The sequence below is a fragment of the Denticeps clupeoides genome, chromosome 5 (assembly GCF_900700375.1).
Source record: "Denticeps clupeoides chromosome 5, fDenClu1.1, whole genome shotgun sequence".
NCBI lineage: Eukaryota > Metazoa > Chordata > Actinopteri > Clupeiformes > Denticipitidae > Denticeps > Denticeps clupeoides.
Genome location: NC_041711.1, coordinates 5,845,853 through 5,865,900, shown reverse-complemented (window position 1 = coordinate 5,865,900; position 20,048 = coordinate 5,845,853). Strand labels below are relative to the sequence as shown.

General features: G+C 40.5%; 1 protein-coding gene across 6 annotated transcripts in view; it reads left to right on the top strand.

The window, feature by feature from the left end:
- phactr4b (phosphatase and actin regulator 4b) overlaps window positions 1-20,048 on the top strand; it is a 40,622-nt gene that overhangs the window by 866 nt on the left and 19,708 nt on the right. For 4 of the 6 annotated variants that reach the window (XM_028980798.1, XM_028980797.1, XM_028980793.1 and 1 more), the window contains exon 1: window positions 17,813-17,995. In XM_028980798.1, coding sequence (XP_028836631.1) covers window positions 17,941-17,995 — 55 coding nt within the window. In that variant the 5' untranslated portion in view covers window positions 17,813-17,940. Of the gene's footprint in view, window positions 1-3,844; window positions 3,960-11,842; window positions 11,962-12,064; window positions 12,110-17,812; window positions 17,996-20,048 lie in introns of those variants that run through there. The other 2 variants (XM_028980796.1, XM_028980795.1) reach the window with 2 other exon arrangements.

Genomic DNA, 20,048 nt, shown 5'->3' with positions numbered 1-20,048 from the left:
TGCTGGAGCCATTGTGTTTGTGGAAGCGTGGTGAGATGGCAGAGCCACAGAAGGCTCTTCCACAGTGAAGAGCTGGTGGCCTTGCGGTCCTCCCTATCACGACCTTTATTACGGCACACATGCCAACCCAGCTCCTTCACCCGGTCTATCTACCAGGGGAGACTAGTCTTAATTTCAGTATGGAAAAATGTATTTGATATATGACCATTACAAGCCTTTTTCCTCTGCAATGTACAGTATAGCACATAAACTGATATGAACTAGAATTCTGATATAGTCTGAGATATGATGAACCAATCACATGTTTACAGGTGCAAAATACCCCCGAAGAAAAAGTTTGGTGACCCAACGAGGTCCATTTTAGAAAGTAACATGGCTTGTTTGGGGGATTTTTCTCCATTCTTCAATCTTTCTGCAACAAAAAGTTCCCTGTTCCCACAGCATGATGAATCCACCCCCTTCTTAATCGCTAGTGATGTGTTCTTTTCCTGGAATTCAGCAACCTTTTGTCTGCCTTTGCATTTTGAGGCCAAAAAGTAGAATTTTGACATCATAGGGGATAAAGAAGTGGAATCGTAACCAAAAGGTTTCAAAATCCCAAAACGCCAAGGTGACACTGAGGTCCCCTTGATCAAAGCGATACTCCTCGGGTGCCTTTCAGGGCTGCCCACTGCTCACTAAGGATGATAGGTTAAAAGCAGAGAGCAGATTTTTTTATGTCCACTATTTGCTATGCTGCAGTCTTTCACAATGACTTTTTCACTTAAAACATATATTTTTCAGTTTTGAAATATGCAACACATATTATTATTAATCCCATTGATTAATAATAAGCCATACCTCAAATATATATATCTCAGAGTTCTCAGATGTATTGGAATGCCATAGTGGTTCTTCACGTAATGGACACCACTCATTACATCATGCATATGAAAAATCCCCAGCATCTGGCATCCCATTCCACCTCTGGGGTTATGTTACAATATGATTATAACTATCAGGTAGGCTTGTGACTATCCAGAAATTTCAAATTTGATCCTGATACTACGGAGGGTACTCAATGCTCTTTTCAATACAACAGGGGGAGAAAAACAAAGATAGGAACTTTTAAATATTTTTTTAAAATAAAGAATATTTTTTAAATATTTCTAATATATATGCCAAGAGTGTGCAAAGCAGTAATCAGAGTAATGGGTGGCTATTTTGAAGAAATTAGAATATAAAACATGTTTTCAGTTATTTCACCTTTTTTGTTAAGTACATAACTCCACATATGTTCATTCATAGGTTTGATGCCTTCAGTGAGAATCTACCAATGTAAATGTTCATGAAAATAAAGAAAACACATTGAATGAGGTGTGTCCACACAAACAAACAAACAAATATATATATATATATATATATATATATATATATTTCACTGTCTTATGCTACTTATTTTAAGATTTTAACAAGCTTATTTATGAAAGACTATAAATTCCACTGTAGCCACAATTACTGCTGTCGACTAGTTATGAACTATACAATTACCCTAGTCTATTAGACTAGTTGATTTAAAAGTTGCATAATTACAAAATGGCTCCTATTTAGATACAGGTTTTTACATTTAGCTTAAGTTTTTTTTTTAAGTGTGTAGCAAATAATAAAGAACAGAAAGATGCTTCGCTGTATTAATGTATATTAAAACACATTTTAATTCATTTTTGCCCAGGACATTAGCAGCAAAAATTGTGTCAAAAAAAGTGTCAAGCATTTCAAGGTAGTCTCTAGTCAGGCATGTTCTATTCTGAGAGCAGATATTTCCTGCTGCAGAGAAGATTCGCTCTGATTGGGTAGATGAAATGAGTCTTTGCAGGTTGCCATGTCTGTGTATTGCTGAATTTTACATTTACAGCATTTATCAGACACCCTTATCCAGAGCGACTTACAATCAGTCCCCCTGGAGACACTTGGGGTTAAGTGTCTAGTTCAGGGACACAATGGTAGTAAGTAGGGTTTGACCCTGGGTCTTCTGGTTCATAGGCGAGTGTGTTACCCACTAGACTACTACCACCCGATGTATTGGAAGTCGGTAGTATTGTCTCAAGCCAGTTACAGATCAAAGTGTGTTGTGACTTGCCCGAACCTTAATCTTTCGCTGTGCCCTGCAAGCCTCTTCAGACACTGCGGCCAAATATGAATGCTGATGAACTTTGACCCCTGCACGTTGTGACACATTGACGTGTGACCAGTATAAACAAATTTGGTCGAGGAGAGGAGTATAGTGCTTTACTCAAGCAAGGTGGTATGCGGGGAGGTATAGTTATAAAATACATTATGCGGTGGGATCGTGCGTTAACCACACCTATTGTTTCAGATACATTTTGTCAAGAATGGCTCTTTAACTGGTCTGAATGCAGAAGCACAAAGCCCACTATGCGTTCGGTCTGAAACCAGCTTCGCTCCATTTAGCAATACATCTAGTGATAATTATCGACAATCAAATTCGTCTGTGACATTTTTAATTATTGATTTTTGTCGATGAGGTTGACAAATCGTCTTACCCTTAACAACGGTTCTGTCTTTTTTCCTCAGCTTTGCATTCTTCATTTGGAGCTTGCTGAAAATGCTCAGTGTGTACTGTCATCTGAAGGGCATAATGTCCACTAACAAATTTCCCATATATAATTATCTTCCGATCTAGGTGGAGCGTTCTGTCTCTTGCTCTCCATTTTTTGTTGTATGCGTGTAGACCATTTTGCTCTCTTTTTAGTTTCTCTCTTTTCATCTCTCTAGATTTCATCTTTCTTGACTCTACCTTCCCTGACACCCCCATTCTCATCTCTCAAAACTGTAATAAATCATTTAGAGCTTCTGAATCTGCTGTGGCAGGTCAGGCTGATTGGCTTATTTGGTTAGAGGTGTTCTATCACAGCTCAGCTCTCTCTCTCCCATCTCAAAACCACTTAGATGCCTGCTGGGCACGATGCGATTTCTGTATCCCCACGTCCCTTGATAGATAGACAGACTGACTGCAGTCTCAGCCTCGTTTAGTGGACGAGTGTTAGGTTTTTGTGCTTATTGTCTTGGTACTAAGCTTGGTTAGGAGTTTAGAAGTCACTGTCCATTTAAGTGGGTTTTAAAAACTCATTTCACTTCAGACCTGGATTAGATTGCTGTTTATGGACATTTACAGGCCCCCTAAAAGGCAAAAAATTATAAATTCTTTTAATACATTTAACCTTTCTCCACCTGTATTTACACTCATGCTGTTCCATCAACCAGGTCTGAAGGGAGAGGTACACAAGGGTTATAAAGCATCTGATAAAAACCAGTTCTAAAAAAAATAATCAGTCATTTAATGTTTTTCATGTTTTATCTGAAATATGAACATCATGTGATTAATCAGACGAACTAGATTTTAAGGCCAGATTTGAGTTGGTTGCTGATGGTTTTCTTTATATATGTTTAGTGGTAGGGATACTGGTGCCATCATTGGCTTACCACTGTCAGAAAATCGTCAGTCTAATCTGTGTGCTCATTGGAGTAGAGCTGGTTTCTGTTGGGATGCTGTGGCATGACCTTGTGCACCATGGTACAACTGATGCCAGTGCAGCTGAAGGGCCAACCAAAATTGGTGAAGGCATGTGCTTTAGGTTTGAAGAGGCACACCTCAGTCTTATGGCAGCTTGTCACTACCTGTAACCATGTCTACAGGAACATTTAAGTTTCGAGAGAAGAGGAGCATTTCGGGCTCTTCTGTAAGTGGGCCATGATTCCCTGCGGCGAGCAGTGCTTTTCTGGGGCAGGAGAAGAGATGACGTATGGCCCGGGCCAGATTGGGAACGAGCATCCGCTCCTCTCATTTTGGATGGGGCAGAGATGTGGTGACAGACGTCTTTGAAGAACCCAACGTGTGTTGAGAGAAAGAGCCTAGAGCCAGGCTGGGCTAATAGGGCCTGAGCTGGAGCATCACTAGTGTGAGTATGATGCCATTCGGGCAACTCAGGTTTTTCCGAATGCTTTTGTTACTCCGCACAGGACTTTGTGCTTTCCTGAAGACCACCCAGCAACCGGCAGCAGGGGGCTGTGAAATGTGAACTGTGCGTTGGCTTGCTGCATGAGTAGATAAAATTTTTTTATTTATTTATTTATTTATTTATTTTTTCATCCATGCTGTTGTGGACTCTTTCCTCTAGCATTTTATTCATTTCTTTTCCTTTTCTCTAAAACCAAACTGGCAAGTGAGTGCAAGAAGCAGCGTTGGGAGGCAGAAGCTATTTAAAGCCTGCATAGCCAGCCCAGATGCTCCAGTTGCCACCCTACGTAATTCAGCCACGGCTGCTACGGGTGCTAATGTGCCCCCCAGAGTCAAATTTGAGTCTTGATTTGTTTAATACAGGGCAACTGTGATCTTTTTAAACATCAACTTGACTACCCGCTTCTTCATGTTAGTGTGGTGCCATGTGTAGGGCAGCAGAATAATAATGTGTTCAGTGATGGCTTGTGTGTTTGTGCAAGTTGTGTGGTTGTAGACTGAGAAAGTTTGGTTTTTGTGAAAGTATGAGCTCAGTCATATGTGTTTTGGGGTCGTTGACGTAATCAGTTTTATTTGGAGGGGTTGTGGTGTGATTAACTTTTTTTTTTGGTTTGACCTGGACCTGGATCGATGCCCAAAACCCAATCAAATAGCAATTCTGTTTTACCTCAAGTTTAATTTATATACACATTGAATGTGCTGTTTTGTAATTGTCATTAAACCTTCACAGTGTTATTTTAAATTTCAGGATGGAAACAAAAATGTTGCTAATATACTGCCTCGAGATAAATTTACGCACTGTAGATAATGGGTTATTTTAAGGATGGGCTGTCCTGCAGGCAGCCAGCAGGGGCACTACCCCTGTGGTAACCAAACTTTTTGGGGTCAATGTTTTGTCCATGTCACAGTTAATTAGGTCTGCCACAAACGATTATTGCAATCCACTTATTAATTGTACCATTTACATCTTTTATTGTAGATAAGCACAAAGCACTTTGGAATCCAAATATGTTAAGTTGGTTATTAAATTAGTCGTTGATTATTTTGATAGTGAACGTAATTATGACTAATCAAACAATTAGTTATTTATATGATTTCGTTGAATTATGAACATGTTCTTGAAACGTATGCTTTGTTTAAAACAAAATTTTCAATCCACGATTACGCCACAATGCACTCAACTTGTGATTTGCAATTTGCATTTTAAGTTCACAGTACAGTTTTCTCATATCTCACATTTCTAAAACTGGCAGAACAAAAATTCACTAAAATCTGTTCAAGCAAATGCATATGTAGCTGGATGTATGTGGGGCCTTGTTTCACGCATTTGCGCACCTGTCCCATTTCACCTTATTTTTTGCTTTTCAATCTAAACATGCAGTTTTTTTTCCATCTTGTTCTAATCCTAACATTTTTGTTTAACTTTTTATCTGATTTTACATTATGTCCCTATAATTAACATGGTTGTACTTGTAAATTGGTTTAGGCAGATATATCTATCTCTTTTGTTTGGGGTATCAGTGCTAGCTAGTGTAAGACCTCCTAACTCCAATCAGCATGCTTGAATTAAAGGGCCATTAATATGTCTGTATTTTGGGCTTGGTAGTAACTGTAGGTCTGAGATTACTACAGTAATGTCCAGCATCCCTACAAATATATTGGCAGGTATTGTGGCATCTTATCAGCGCAACATGGTTACTTAAAAAAAGGGACAAAAATTAATTGGTTTTCTGTCTCTTCTTTTTGGAAATCTTTTTTATTTATTTAATTGGTTTATAAAACATAACAATTGTGTCCCAAAGTTTGAACCAAACCGTGAATCTGGGTTATCTTTACACCCGTAATTTGGCCTTATACAAGTTAGCACTGTTTTCAGATTTAAAGGCTTTGTGAACTCTCCGGGGCACACTTTGATGGTACAACTGAAATTAGCCAGAGGCTGGAGGTTCTTCTTACATCCAACTCGAGCTGCCTGGTCACCAGGTAAAAAGATCTGTGTTGCTGAGTTGGTGCGTTGCTGAGTTGAACTCCATGACAAGAACTAGGTCATTCACATCCACTTTTGTACTGTGAAGCTGTGTTTGTGTGTTGGGAGCTAGCCATGTGTGAGCTGACTGTTTCTGATACTGAACAATTGGGAACTAAAAGAAATATTCACAGGGGATGAGTGGGGACACATCACTTGGTCCTATGTGATTTGAACACACACAGATATGCTCATGTATGCACACACACACACACAAACCACTAAGTTAAAACCCTTATTGGTTATACAATGATGTTTTGCCCTTCACTCTTTCTTTTCGCTTTCCATATATGTATCTCTCTTTCTGTCACACTGTCAGCAAATTATTATGAAGGACACTGTTGACATTGAACTGGTGGATTCAAATGCTCATACAAACCCATGCAGGTACAATTAATAAACCGAGAGACTGCAAACCCTCAAGTGTGATGTCTCTTCAGCCCAGGCATGTTGATGCTGTGCTGTGTTCTTTTGTCACATCTGGCCTGGTTTACACACTCGTGTTTATTCTGTCAACAGACAGTGTGACAGACCTCAGCAAGTGCCCTCACGTGACCTTCACGTGACGTGAGATTTTTGTGTAGTGAAATGGTTTCTAATCCTCCTTATGCAGGGTTGCACAAGTTTTGGTGCTTGGTTGTGGAAGAGGGTGACCATGGCAGTGTGGGTAAGGGGACATTGTGCTGCTGTTGTTGGTGTGTAGACATAAATGTCTCCTCCTCATGTCATCTGTAGCATATCACCCTAGTATGCTGAAGGCATGACGTTCACCTCAAATCAATCCCAAAAAATGCTGCACAGATTAGTGCATATTCCAGTGTTGCCAGATTAGCTTCACTCATTAGTTACACATATTTGAGCAATATTTGCTTTTAATTGTATACATTAAATCCCTTGTTGTGTAGTGACCAGCTGTGTGTTCAGTCATCAGAGTTGGCTGTGATTTTGTTTGTGTGTCAGGCTGATGAGTTATATATGATATGTGTAGGGACTAGGGACTTTCAGCATGTTGCATCATACATTCAAAGCTATTTCCAGCTGTGTGTAGATTGTGATAGATTTACACAAGATGTTTCAATGTAAAATATTATAAATATATGGCATTATATGGAACACCTTGTAAATTATGGAACCACTGTGCTGTGGAAAAGAAGAGCAAGATCCTCAACATGATTCAAATTGGGTTGTAAACTTGATAATGGTGTGCTGGGTTTAGCCTGAAATGACCGATAAAGACACTACAGATTCAGAGATCAACATATACAGTGAAATTGTCATCCGTCATTGTGATATTGCAACCTTTTGTTTATGATCCCCCTTCCTTACCTGCTATGCCACCACCATGTTAAAATCAGTAAATAAACTGATATTGTGGGGTCGGCGCTATGATCTGGGGCTGCTGCAGTTTAGGCTGAGGTTCAGCAACGTTCTGGCCGCAGAGAATGAGGTCAGCTGCCTACCTGACTCTACCAAATGACCAGGATCTTTCACCAGTAAATTTCTTATTCCCTGATGGCTCTGGCATATTCCAAGATGACAAGGACAGGATTCAAATATCGGTCCAGGGAGACTGAGATGTCCAGGCCTTAACCCCACATAGGGAGTCTTATGGACTAATTTTGTGTTGCAGAAGAATTTAGACAAAGGTCCAACTGTCCCACCATCTCTACAAGATGCAGCTCTCAGATTGTGTGTGTGTGGTGTGTCTCTGCCCTGCTGTTGCAGCATGTTGTGTTATTTGCAGCAGGATCCTTCAGACGTTCCCCACAGCTCGGCTTTTTATAGAGATGCTTAACAATAAGGCAATTTCAGGATTTAACACTTGAGTGAAGCCTCACAGAGCACAGCATTTTATTTTTTTCTTATTTAGTCTTAGCATCGTTTTAGCTGTTTTAGGTCATTTTGGTGATGCTATACCAGCCAAGTCTTCCTGTGGGTTTTTATTACATCCTGTTGGTGTGGAAAGATTTTTTATCATTTATTCATTGTCTTGTGAGTGTTTTGTATGTGGAGATGATAAATTTCAGAATATGAGCCTCATGAACCAGTTCAGGAGGACGACACTGTTTAAAAGTGGAATCCTCTGCCGACATTTCCTTTGCTGTAGAATCCATGAAAAAAAATCAATGCAGTGAATAATGGGATAGGTTGGACCACAAAGTATTCATTGGTTGAATTCCTCTCAGCTCAATAGAAGGTCTCTATGTGAAGGATTTTTTGGCCAATTACATCTTCAAATGTGGGTTCAAAAATTAAGACACATCAATAATTGACAGCAAACATTAGCTCTATATTAATTTGTGGAAATTAATTTTTATTTTATTTGTAATCAGAATACATTTTTATCTGTTACTAAAGTACAAAAGGTATAAGCAGGATTGCAGGATAAGCCCTGTGTTGAAGTATGGTTTTCTATCTTATAATGCTGGTCTGAAGCTACTGTAATATTGTACCTCTACATTCATGCAAGCACAAATCTCTAATGCACACATAAAATAATATATATGTGTCTGCTCCTCACACTCGTCCTTCATTGTCCTCACAAAAGGGCACAGCAACTGCAGATCTGCTCAAGTTAGTGACACTAAAAATAAGCTGCAGACGCCTTCACACTCTGTTCCCCAGCTTTAATACTGGCCTGTTCTCTATGAGAGAGAGAGACAGGGCCGCTGTAAGCCCCCATATTCTAAGCCCATCTCAAGCCCTGAGGTGTCACTCCATCATATAGGTCAGGCATGGAGGTGGCAGCTAATGACGTATTTGAAGATATTCAAAGATATTCTCTTGGACTGGGACCATCAAATGATTCAACATTCCTCCTACAAATAGTTTTGACCTAATTTCTATTGAATATTTTTTGCCATGACATACCTTGATGTGTTGCATGAGAGCTGTCAATCATGCTAACACGATCTTCCCATTTGAATCTTTCTATATAGAAACATCATTGAGGATTAAAACCAACCGCAGCTCTTTGTTTGCTTGAAGTTGTCCTGGTTCCGGTCCGGCAGGACTTCTGGCAGGCTTCTGTCTGGCTTCTGTCTGTCTGCGTTTCTTTCTGACCTTACTCTGCTTTCTCTTTTCTCCTCTTCTGACTTCCTCTCTTGGTTTTTAATCTCTGTCCCTTCCTGTCTTTTTTCCCCTTTACATTTACGTGACCGTGTTTTTTTTTTTTTTGTCTTCCCCCCCATCACTTCTTTTGCTTCATCTCATCCTGTCTCTCCCTCTCTTCCTCGTGTTGTGCTGTGATTATGAGTGAGGGAAGTGTGTCTGTGGAGGATCGATAGTAACAGAAGCACCACAGAACACATTCATTAGCATTCCTCCCTCCTGGCCTCAGCACCATTGATTTTTCACTCTGTCCGAGCCCATTACCGTCTGCTGGACCAGTTTTACGTACCACTTGATCATTAACATCTCGCTCCACTCGTATCCTCATTCTCCCTTATTCATTCAGTCATGGTCACTGCCCCTCAGAATCTTCAGCATCTCTCTCAGCAGCCCTTCTCGAACCTTGTTGCTGGTTATACAGTGTGTAACTCCGTCCTGTTGTGGATCTAAAAGTGAGTTAGAAGCGTCTGCTTTTCTTAACAAACAATGACTCTCAGTGGTGTTGAGTAGGGCTGCAACTGACGATTATTTTAATAATCGATTAACCTGCCGATTATTTTTTTGATTAATCGTTGAATCGGGTAAAAAAAAAAGAAGAAGAAAAGAATTCATTTCCAACCCTTTATTCAAAAACAGAGCCAAACATGTTGCTCCTTGAGCTGTTATAATAATTATTATAGTTTATAATAAAAATGGACTAACAAAATACACATGTATGCTTTACATCTGCCAAATATAGACTTTTTTTTTTTTTTTTAAATAAAGTGCCACCTGAGCTGCCAGAACAATAAATAATTTATAAAAAAAAAAAAAAAAGAACAATACAAATCAGAAAATTTAACAGGATTTGTTTGAATGTCAGAACTTGTTCTCTACACTACACTGCAGATGCCCACACTCACAGATGCACACACTCACAAACTCTCACACTGACACGCACTGCAAAAAATGCTTTAACTTAGTAGTACTGATTTCTGTCCAAAGCTCTAAAAAAATCTTCAATCAAGATACATTTACTAGACACATGAAATAGCATAAGAAATGTCTTGTTTTCTGATAAAACATCTCAAAATTAAGTGATTGTTTAAAACAAGCAAAATTATCTGCCAATGGGGTAAGAAAACTAATCTTAATGAGATATAATCTCAAACAGAAGTTTTAAGCATCACTTAATTTTCTCATACCGTTTTTCTTGTCTAGTAATCTTGATTTAAGATTTTTTAGATATTTGGACTGGAAACGAGACAAAATTACTAGGTAAGAAAAGCTTTTTTTGCAGTGTAGCTATACATGACAACAGATTGAACAATGAATGGTCCATAAAAGACTAGTGAATAAAAACATGTCTTTTGTCTATTAATGCAAAGTAACTTATAGCACCCCTGCTTTACTACTGTTATTAACGCGCTAACGCTAACTTGTCATGCTTGTCAAGCTGGATGACGGGTTAACATTTACATTTACAGCATTTATCAGACGCCCTTATCCAGAGCGATAATCAGTACTTACAGGGACAGTCCCCCTGGAGCAACTTAGGGTTAAGTGTCTTGCTCAGGGACACAATAGGCGAGTCGTCCACGCGGAGACGCAGAGAACAGTCCGAACGCTGTTTCATCCCCCCCTCCACACCTGTAGGTGGCGCTGTAAGTCTCCGTGTAGTTCTCCTCCGCGGCGAGTTAAACTCCCGCACCAGGGACATTACGTTCCTCACTTCACAGCGGAACTAAAGTAGGATTCTTTAGTTACTTCCCCTGCTGCTGAACTCCCTTCCTCCTCATCAAACACGCGTTTCAGGTGCTGCATCATTGCCGTCCCGTGCCGTGCCGTGTCGCTTTTGCAGATTTTCGCGCAGATTTCTCTGCCTCCGCCATGTATCTGTCCTCTACCTCCGCTCGTTTTTTTTGATCCGCGCTGTCTATGAGGCGCCAAACTCTGCTAGCATCTGTGCGCGAGAGAGACCGAGTGTGTTCACTCCGCTCCGCGCTCAAATAAAGTTTTTTTTTTTTTAAATAATCAAACGTCTCCGCGTCGCGCGACATAACGAATCGATTAGGAAATTCGTTGGCAACTCTTTTAGTAATCGATTTTAATCGATTCAATCGATTCGTTGTTGCAGGCCTAGTGTTGAGCGTGTTCCGGTGCGTGAGTTTACACAACGGCAAGGCATCCTGGGTTCTAAATCAGTCGCCTAAACCAGTCGTCTTTTTTATCGATCGATCGATCGATCGATAGATAGTCTGGAACTGTAGTTTGTCCTGTCGTCCTTGATTAAACGCCAGGGTGCTATCACTATTTCATATATCAACATTCATTTTTATATGTCATATCTATTGTATGACTCAGCAGATAGCAGTAAATATGAGAGATTTGTTTCAAATGATGGTTTGCATCATTGCTTCACACATGATTCTGGTGCAAAATTCAGTCTACCTTAATTTTAAAACCAAAACAGTATTTAGTTGATTAGAATTTGATAATGTTTTAGTTTTTTTTATAAAAAGGTGAAGATAATTACCACTGAAAATAAATAGACAAACTAGGCAGATGCAGTATTATACAGTCATTTAAGGAAGCTTGTGTGAGGTGGCCATTTAATTTAATTTATTTATTATACAAATGAGATGACTGGAGACCAGTTTTGCTGTTTGTGACCAGGTTAACTGTCTTTTATCTTTTCTTTTCAACAGGATTTGGACATTTTGAGAGACCCGCCATTTATGTGGATGGACCTGTGAAAATACACAGAGAAACAGCCTTAGACATTGTTGATGACCTCCATGTCACTAAGCCAATGACCATCAACAGTGTAAGTCTTACCAGTATCCACAGCACACAGTGATACAATTTAATATACTCCTCTTGTCTTGAACATGAATTTAATCTGTGGCTCCCGTTTTTCTCTCGTGAAGGATATTTCTGTCATTGTGTCTCCTGCTCTGTGATGGAAAATCGAGGTGAGTTGCTTTTACCATTTCCTCTTCTGAGCCTCGGCTCCAAAAGAGTGCTCTGCAAACACAGATGTCTGCTAGTGGTGTGTAATGACTGCTGAATTAGATCCATGCTGGTGATATGTGGCTGTTTCAAGCTGAGGTGATGTTAAAATTAGGGCAGTGGTGGCCTAGCGGTTAAGGAAGCGGCCCCGTAATCAGAAGGTTGCAGGTTCGAATCCCGATCCGCCAAGGTACCACTGAGGTGCCACTGAGCAAAGCACCGTCCCCACACACTGCTCCCCGGGCGCCGGTCATGGCTGCCCACTGCTCACTCAGGGTGATGGGTTAAATGCAGAGGACAAATTTCACTGTGTGCACCGTGTGCTGTGCTGCTGTGTATCACATGTGACAATCACTTCACTTCACTTTATAAAATGTGGGGACAAAATGTTGCAGGACAGTGATTGGTCAATGGTCAAACTAATCATTCCTTTGCTGCAGCTCTGGCACGGACAACATCTAGATTTACATTTATGGAATGCCTTCATCAAGAGGGACTTACTATCAGTAGTTACAGTCCCCCTGGAGACACTCAAGGTTAAGTGTCTTGCTCAAGGACACAATGGTAGTAAGTGGGGTTTGAACCTGGGACTTTGGCCTTCTGGTTCATAGGCAAGGGTGTTACCAACTAGGCCACTACCACCCAGAACCACTCCTGAGTGTAAGTCAGACATTGCTTTTCAACCATGCTTCAACAGAATTATTTTAAAAAATAAACTCATGAAACAGGCCTGGACAAAAATGATACCCCTAACTTAATATTTTGTTGTGCAACCTTTTGGGGCAATCACTGCAATCCTGTAATGGTCAATGAGACTTCTGCACTTCTCAGCAGGTATTTTGGCCTACTCCTCATGAGCAAACTGCTCCAGTTGTCTCAGGTTTGAGGGGTGTCTTTTCCAGACGGCATGTTTCAGCTCTTTCCAAAGATGTTCAATAGGATTGAGGTCAGGGCTCATAGAAGGCCACATTAGAATAGTCCATGTTTTCCTCTTAGCCATTCTTGGGTGTTTTTAGCTGTGTTTTGGGTCATTGTCCTGTTGCAAGACCCATGACCTGCTTTCTGACACTGGCCAGCACATTTCTCTCTAGAATCCCTTGATAGTCTTGAGATTTCATTGTACCCTGCACAGATTCAAGACTCCCTCTGCCAGATGCAGCAAAGCAGCCCCAGAACATAACAGAGCCTCCTCCATGTTTCACAGAAGGGACGGTGTTCTTTTCTTGATATGCTTCATTGTCTGTGAACATAGAGCTGATGTGCCTTGGCAAAAAGTAACATTTTTGTCTCATCTGTCCATAGGACATTCTCCCAGAATCTTTGTGGCTTGTCCACATGTAGTTTGGCAAATTCCAGTCTGGCTTTTTTATGATTTGTTTTCAACAATGGTCATCTCCCATGAAGTCCACTTTGGCTCAAACAACGACGGATGGTGCGATCTGACACTGATGTTCCGTCTCTTTGATTTGTCATCAATTTTCCTCCTGCGTCCACAGTCCCATGGATCTTAAATTTCTGAATAATATGTGCAACTGTCATCACAGGAACATCAAGCTGCTTCGAGATGGTCTTATAGCCTTAACCTTTGACATGCTTTTCTTTCTAATCTCCTGAGACAACCTTTTCCTTTGCTTCCTCTGGTCCATGTTGAGTGTGGTACACACCATGTCACCAAACAACACAGTGACTACCTGGAGCCCTATATATAGGTCCACTGACTGATTACAAGATTGTAGACACCGGTGATGCTAATTAGTGGACACACCTTGGATTAACATGTCCGTTTGGTCACATTATTTTCAGTCTTTTCTAGGGGTACCATCATTTTTGTCCAGGCCTGTTTGATGAGTTTTTTTTTTTTTTTAATAATTTTGTAGAAGCATGGTTGAAAAGCAATGTCTGACTTTTATTAGTTAAATTTCATAGAATTTTTATTTATTATTACTTTTGTCAGGTTCAAGTTATTTTTGTTATCATTTTGAGTTTTTCTTTCATTGACTGAAGGGTACCAACAATTTTGTCCATGTGTGTATATCTCCAAATATTGTATTTTTTGTCATTAGTTGTATGTTTCTGTTGACTTTGATTTTCTTATTGGACCCAATCCCTGTTTTCTGCATTGTAATCTGCCTTTATTGACATGTCACATATCATCTTGACACATCAATTTTTTACATTTACAGCATTTATCAGACGCCCTTATCCAGAGCGACTTACAAACAGTAGTTACAGGGACAGTCCCCCCTGGAGCAACTTGGGGTTAAGTGTCTTGCTCAGGGACACAATGGTAATAAGTGGGATTTGAACCTGGGTCTTCTGTTTCATAGGCGAGTGTGTTACCACTATCAGAAATCGCTTTGTTTATTTGTTTTTTTTTGTTTGTTTGTTTATTTTCAAATAAATGAAGAATTTCTTTTTTAAGATATGTTGAAGATAGCATTTCAAACCTCAATGAAAGTACCAAAAATGTAGAGAAGGGCTGGTGCCATGCAGAGGATCAGGGCAAAGGATAACATGTGTACAATTAACAGTACATAGATTCTCAAGGTGTGGATATCATGACAAGATCCTTGTTTTTTTACGGTACACTTTTCTCATTTAAAAATTTGGTGTTGATGTGGCAGGGATGCAGAGGTAAGAAGCAAAGTGATTGTCATTGTGAAACACAGCACAGCACACAGTGCTGACACAACAAAATGTGTCCCCTGCTTTTAACCATTACCCTTGGTGAGCACTGGGCAGTGTGTGGAGATGGTGCTTTGTTCGGGATTGGCATCAGTGGCTTTTTTTTTTTTTTTTTTTGCTCTGCCCTGTCTATTAGGAGATGAACTCTGTTAGCATCAGAGTGCGAGAAATAAAGTGTGTTCGCTGCGCTCAACTGCAAAAAAAACTTTTTGTTTTTTTTTGTCTCTGCATGCATGACGCAACAAAATGATTATAACATTTCTTGCCAACTCTTTTAGTAATAAATTTGTATTGTTTTAATCGATTCGTTGTTGCAGCCATAATCCTCACACATGGACTTTTTGAATATGATATTCGAAGAATAAGCCTCCTGTAGTTTGGTTTTCATTGGTTACTGTGTCTCAGTGAAATTTTAGGTGTGGTCAAGACCATTCTTTCATTCAGCAGTATTGTTGCCACTATATTGTGTTTAGTTGTTGGTTGTGTCTCAGTCTTTGTTGGGTGCTGAATTGTGATTGACACTGTTTTTAGCTCCCAGTCTCCCCTGAGGAGAAATGAAACCTATTTCCAGTTTTCTAAAGCCCAGCAGGTTTCCCTGGACTCTTCCCTGCTTCTTTCCCTTCACTCGTTTTTCTGAGGCAAGAGCTGCTCTCTCTCATTTCAGATAGCACTGGAAGAATTAAAGATAATGGAATTTCAATGGCATTATTTTTAGACACCAGACATGAGAGTTGGGTCAATAATTGAATTTTCATTTTTGATTATTGCACCATTACAAGTTGGATGGACTGTGTTCATATAGGCTTTGTAATTTAGTTGATTTTGTCATCTGCCAATCTCTCTTGCCATTTTGTATGAAAGGCTAGTTCTCTGCTCTCCAATGTCCAGAGTTTATCTGAGACAGCTCCTTCTCTCTGGTGCCATAATATTCTGGTTTTTATTATAGTTTTTCCTCACTGAACGTTTTTGTTTTGCTTTGGGTCCATTTATTCCTTTCTAACTGGCAACATAATCACAATAGGCAGAACTGCATCTGAACTGACTGTTTTCTCTTTGCAAGATGTGAAGATACATCACTCGTCTTTTCTAATTAGCAGAAAATTACAAACAGTAAGCCAGGGATTAATGACATTATGACATTTTGAACAGAAATATATTCAAGGAGAACTTGAAAATAATAGCACCTTCCCATAACAATAGGACAGAATAACACTTCCTATCCTATCAATACCGGAACACACAAATAGATGTTGTTGGTAGATTTTTTTACATTTTAAAAATGTAATTTGAAATCCATGCTGTAACTTGAACTTGAAAAACTGAGAATGGCTCTATTTCAGCCTGGCCCTTCAAACTCTCTGTATAACCACTCAGTTTGCATCTCAGGGCATACGGCATGTTTGGAAGGTTTGCGACAGTCAGATTTAGATTCCTTGATCTGAAGTGCTGATGATCTGTATGCATGTGTGGTTGGGCTGTAGGCATGGTCCTCAGATGATCATAAATCATCCAGAATGTTTCCTGAGGGTTCATAATCATCCCAACTCGCCCCTTCGTGCTTTCAGAATGAATTCTACTCTCCTGTTCAAGGTGCATACTGCTTGCAAGCAGTCCTTTCTTGTTTGCATCTTGAAGATATACTTCATGTGACCTTGGTAGTCACTCCCTATGCACTACCTCTTATATAGTGTTCTGAAATTTTCATAAATAAACTAGCATTGGCACTACCACATTCATATGTCAGTGTCACCTTTATCACCCGTAATACTTGTAATGTAACATGCAAGGGGTGTAATAATTTACCCTGCTGCTCTAGGTAAAATGAGCAGAACAGCACAGATAAACAGTGGCAATTAATGGGTTAAAAGTTTGACAAACCACTTCCATTATGTGACAACAGTCCACCAAGCCTATAGTTAGTGACTGATAAATCTGTGTGGGTGTTTTGACGTCTGTATTAAAGCACATTTGCTTTTCCTGGCCACTAAAAATAGGCCATTAGCAGCATTGTACCATGGAAAACTGTGCACTTGAAATCATTAAGCCCAGTCGGCATTGGGGTTAACTGTTTCTGTCAATAGTGCCTCTGTTTGTCTGTCTGTCTCTCACATCCCTGCTTTCTCTGTTTGTTCCTGTCTTGGCAGCACTTTCCAGGTCTCTCAGCAGTCACACATCCCTGTTGGCCGTCCTCCCACTCTAAAGCGGTGTCAGTTAGCAACTCCCACGGTGCCATGTGCAGCTGCATGCTCTTTGACCTGGAAGTGGATTCAGCGTTAATTAACCAATTCCAGAGCCTGCCAGCTCTAGTGGTTTTTATAACCCATGTTTTGAGTGATTGTGACCCTATAAAGAGTTATGGCCATGGAAATAGTCGGGGGGGCTGGCTGTGTGTGTGTGTTGTGTGTGTGTGTGTGTGAGAGAGAGAGAGAGAGAGAATGAGAGAGACTGGGATCATTGATCAGCCGGAACCAATCAGCAGAGGCCCATGTGTTTGCTGGGCTGTCGGATAACCTCACATGCCAGGAATTCCTCTCATTCACCACTGCTTTTTACCACAAGGCTCTTCTCACGATCACCTCTAGGGGCAGCATTCACTCTGACACCAGTTCACTTTGTCACTCTGGTTTCCAGCATGACATTTATGTGATAAAAGCCTGTATCCCAAGCTAGATTAGTTTCCTCTCAGGTCACAGAATGAAGTTTATATGAACCATGTGTTTCATATGTTCGGACAGTGTGTTTGTAGTGGAAGGAATGTAGTAGGAATTTTACTTGCATAAAAAACTTGCATACCTCATTCCTTCTTAGCCTTTCTTGAGTGTTAATGTGAGGTTGCTGTGATGTCATTTTTGCAGATAGGAATGGCTGGCATTTGTCCGTGAGTCCTGCTGTTGAGGGAAGGAGCCAGTCAGGGGTGGGGAAAATGTGGAGGAGGAGGAGAGAGAGTGAGGGGTGGGAGGTAAGCTTCTTGTGAGAGGCACAGTAAGAGGGCTGGAGAAAAGCAGCGGAGTGACTGCATGTGATCTTGGTTCCTCGGAGTTCATGCCTGTTTGACTGGTATCGGCAGGGGGGACAGACACGAACTACAGGGCCCTGTGGGGGCAGGAGTATGGGCCAGAATCTCCCAGTGGAGACAGCACCTCGGAGTGGCACTACACACCGCGGTGAGTCGGCACACACACACACTATTCACAGCGCTTAAACAAACTCACTATTTCCACGTTGGCTGTAACGTTTTAAACAGATTTTCAAGTGGCAAAGTATCATTTACTGCTTTTATTTAGTTTTAAGGATAAAGCAGATCTCGTTTGTAGCATTTTGCAGCAGGGAGCCTGCTTTAAAGAACCAAGCAAGCAGGAGTGGGTGGATGTTATGGAGATCTGTGATGCAGCTCTTGCTTTGACCCCCCTTTTGCATGAATTCATACACACACACACACACACACACACACACACACACACCACACACACACACACACACACACAAAACCTTTGAAATACACCCTGAGTTAGGAGCTCCCATAATGCGAGAATCGTGCTCTGACCTCACTGTTTATGAATAAAAAATGAGAAACCATATGGAAACACCTTTTCCATGTTATTACAGAAACAGGAATTTATGGTGTGTGAGAGAGAGCTCATGTTCTGTATTTAATTTTATTATTATTATTATTATTATTATTGGCTCAGTTTTGGCTGGAGGTTGGTTGTGGCTGTTTGCTGTGCCATTAATGGCTCTGAATGTTGATGTGGCCCTCTTTGCCCTGTTTAGTCATTTTAATCTGCCCCTCAACATTGTACCTTCCTTTTGAACCTCTTTTAAAGGCAGCTTGCATTCATGCAAAATGGATACCTAAATAAAAATCATAAAGTGGAATGGTGTGTGCTTGTATATTCAATAAGAGGAACTTTACCCGAGATCAAGACGATGCCTGGTCATTGAGGAGTTTTGCAGCCCCCAGCTCTGGCCCCTCTAAGGAAGACCTCAGCAAGTCTGGCTGCATTTGTCTTCTATTAAGGTGACTCAGTATGCTGGGAAACATGAGTAGACAGCTCATACTCAGGTACTCTTATCTCTCTCTTCCTGGGGAGGTTTGAACACTCTTCATCCATGTGCATCATCAGTAATGCAGATTTCATTATCTCAGAGATGGACATCTGTTAATGAACTAGTTATTTTCAACAGTTTTAACACATTATAGTGTTGTTCGGTGTGCCTGGTAGGACAAAATGTGCTTTGTTGTGTTGTGTGGTGGGGATGTAGCCGTGCACTTAATTTAAAAATTCTTCACTGGCCTAGCGGGTAAGGAAGCGGACCCATTATCGGAAGGTGGCCGGTTCGAATCTCGAACCACTGAGGGGCCACTGAGCAAAGCACCGTCCCCACACACTGCTCCCTGGGCTCCCCTGTTAAAAGATTGTTAAAAGCAGAGGACACAGTTCATTGTGTCACCATGTGCTGTGCTGCAGTGTGTCATAATGAAAATCACTTTCACACAAAAATGTATTTTGCACAATTTAAGTAAGTATCATTTGTTTTGGTTTTTACTTTTAATTTTAATTTTTCCACAACAAAACGAGATCAAATAAATGCAAACGCATAACTAAACAAACCATAACGATTTTTTTAATGACCAATACAGGAACACTTTTCTTCTCTAAACTGTAGAACTGCCATATTTTCTATTTGTTTTACTTTGCGTAAATATCAAAATGGGCATTTTTATGTGTTCATTAATGAATACATTGACATTTTAAGCCATCTCTGTACTTACTGTAAATGAAAAGTCACTTAATAGACATCTGTCCACCTAAACAGTGAGTGAGGCAGGGAAATGTCGGTTTTTACCTTGGTTTTACCATGCCTTCTAGCCCTTCATGCCTGATGTCAGGTTGTGGTATACAAATGACTTCCTGATTTATTAGGAAATGGAGAACTAGGCTGATCTCTGACTGGAAGCCAGAGCATCACATCGTAAGCCCAGATCTTTTAGTGTCTGTCTGCACCACGGAAACAATAGCAATGATGTCATCAAATGGGGGAGATGATCCATTCCTGGGCTGTTGGGCCGAACGTTTGCCAGGCGGTCCGGCCAATCAGCATGTCTGGCTTTCAGGTTTTAAATACTGGCCTCTTTGTTTCCACAGTGCTACAGCTTAAAATGGCTTGCTTTACTTTTATGTATTCCTCACCAGATTCTCCAAGTTTTCCAGAATG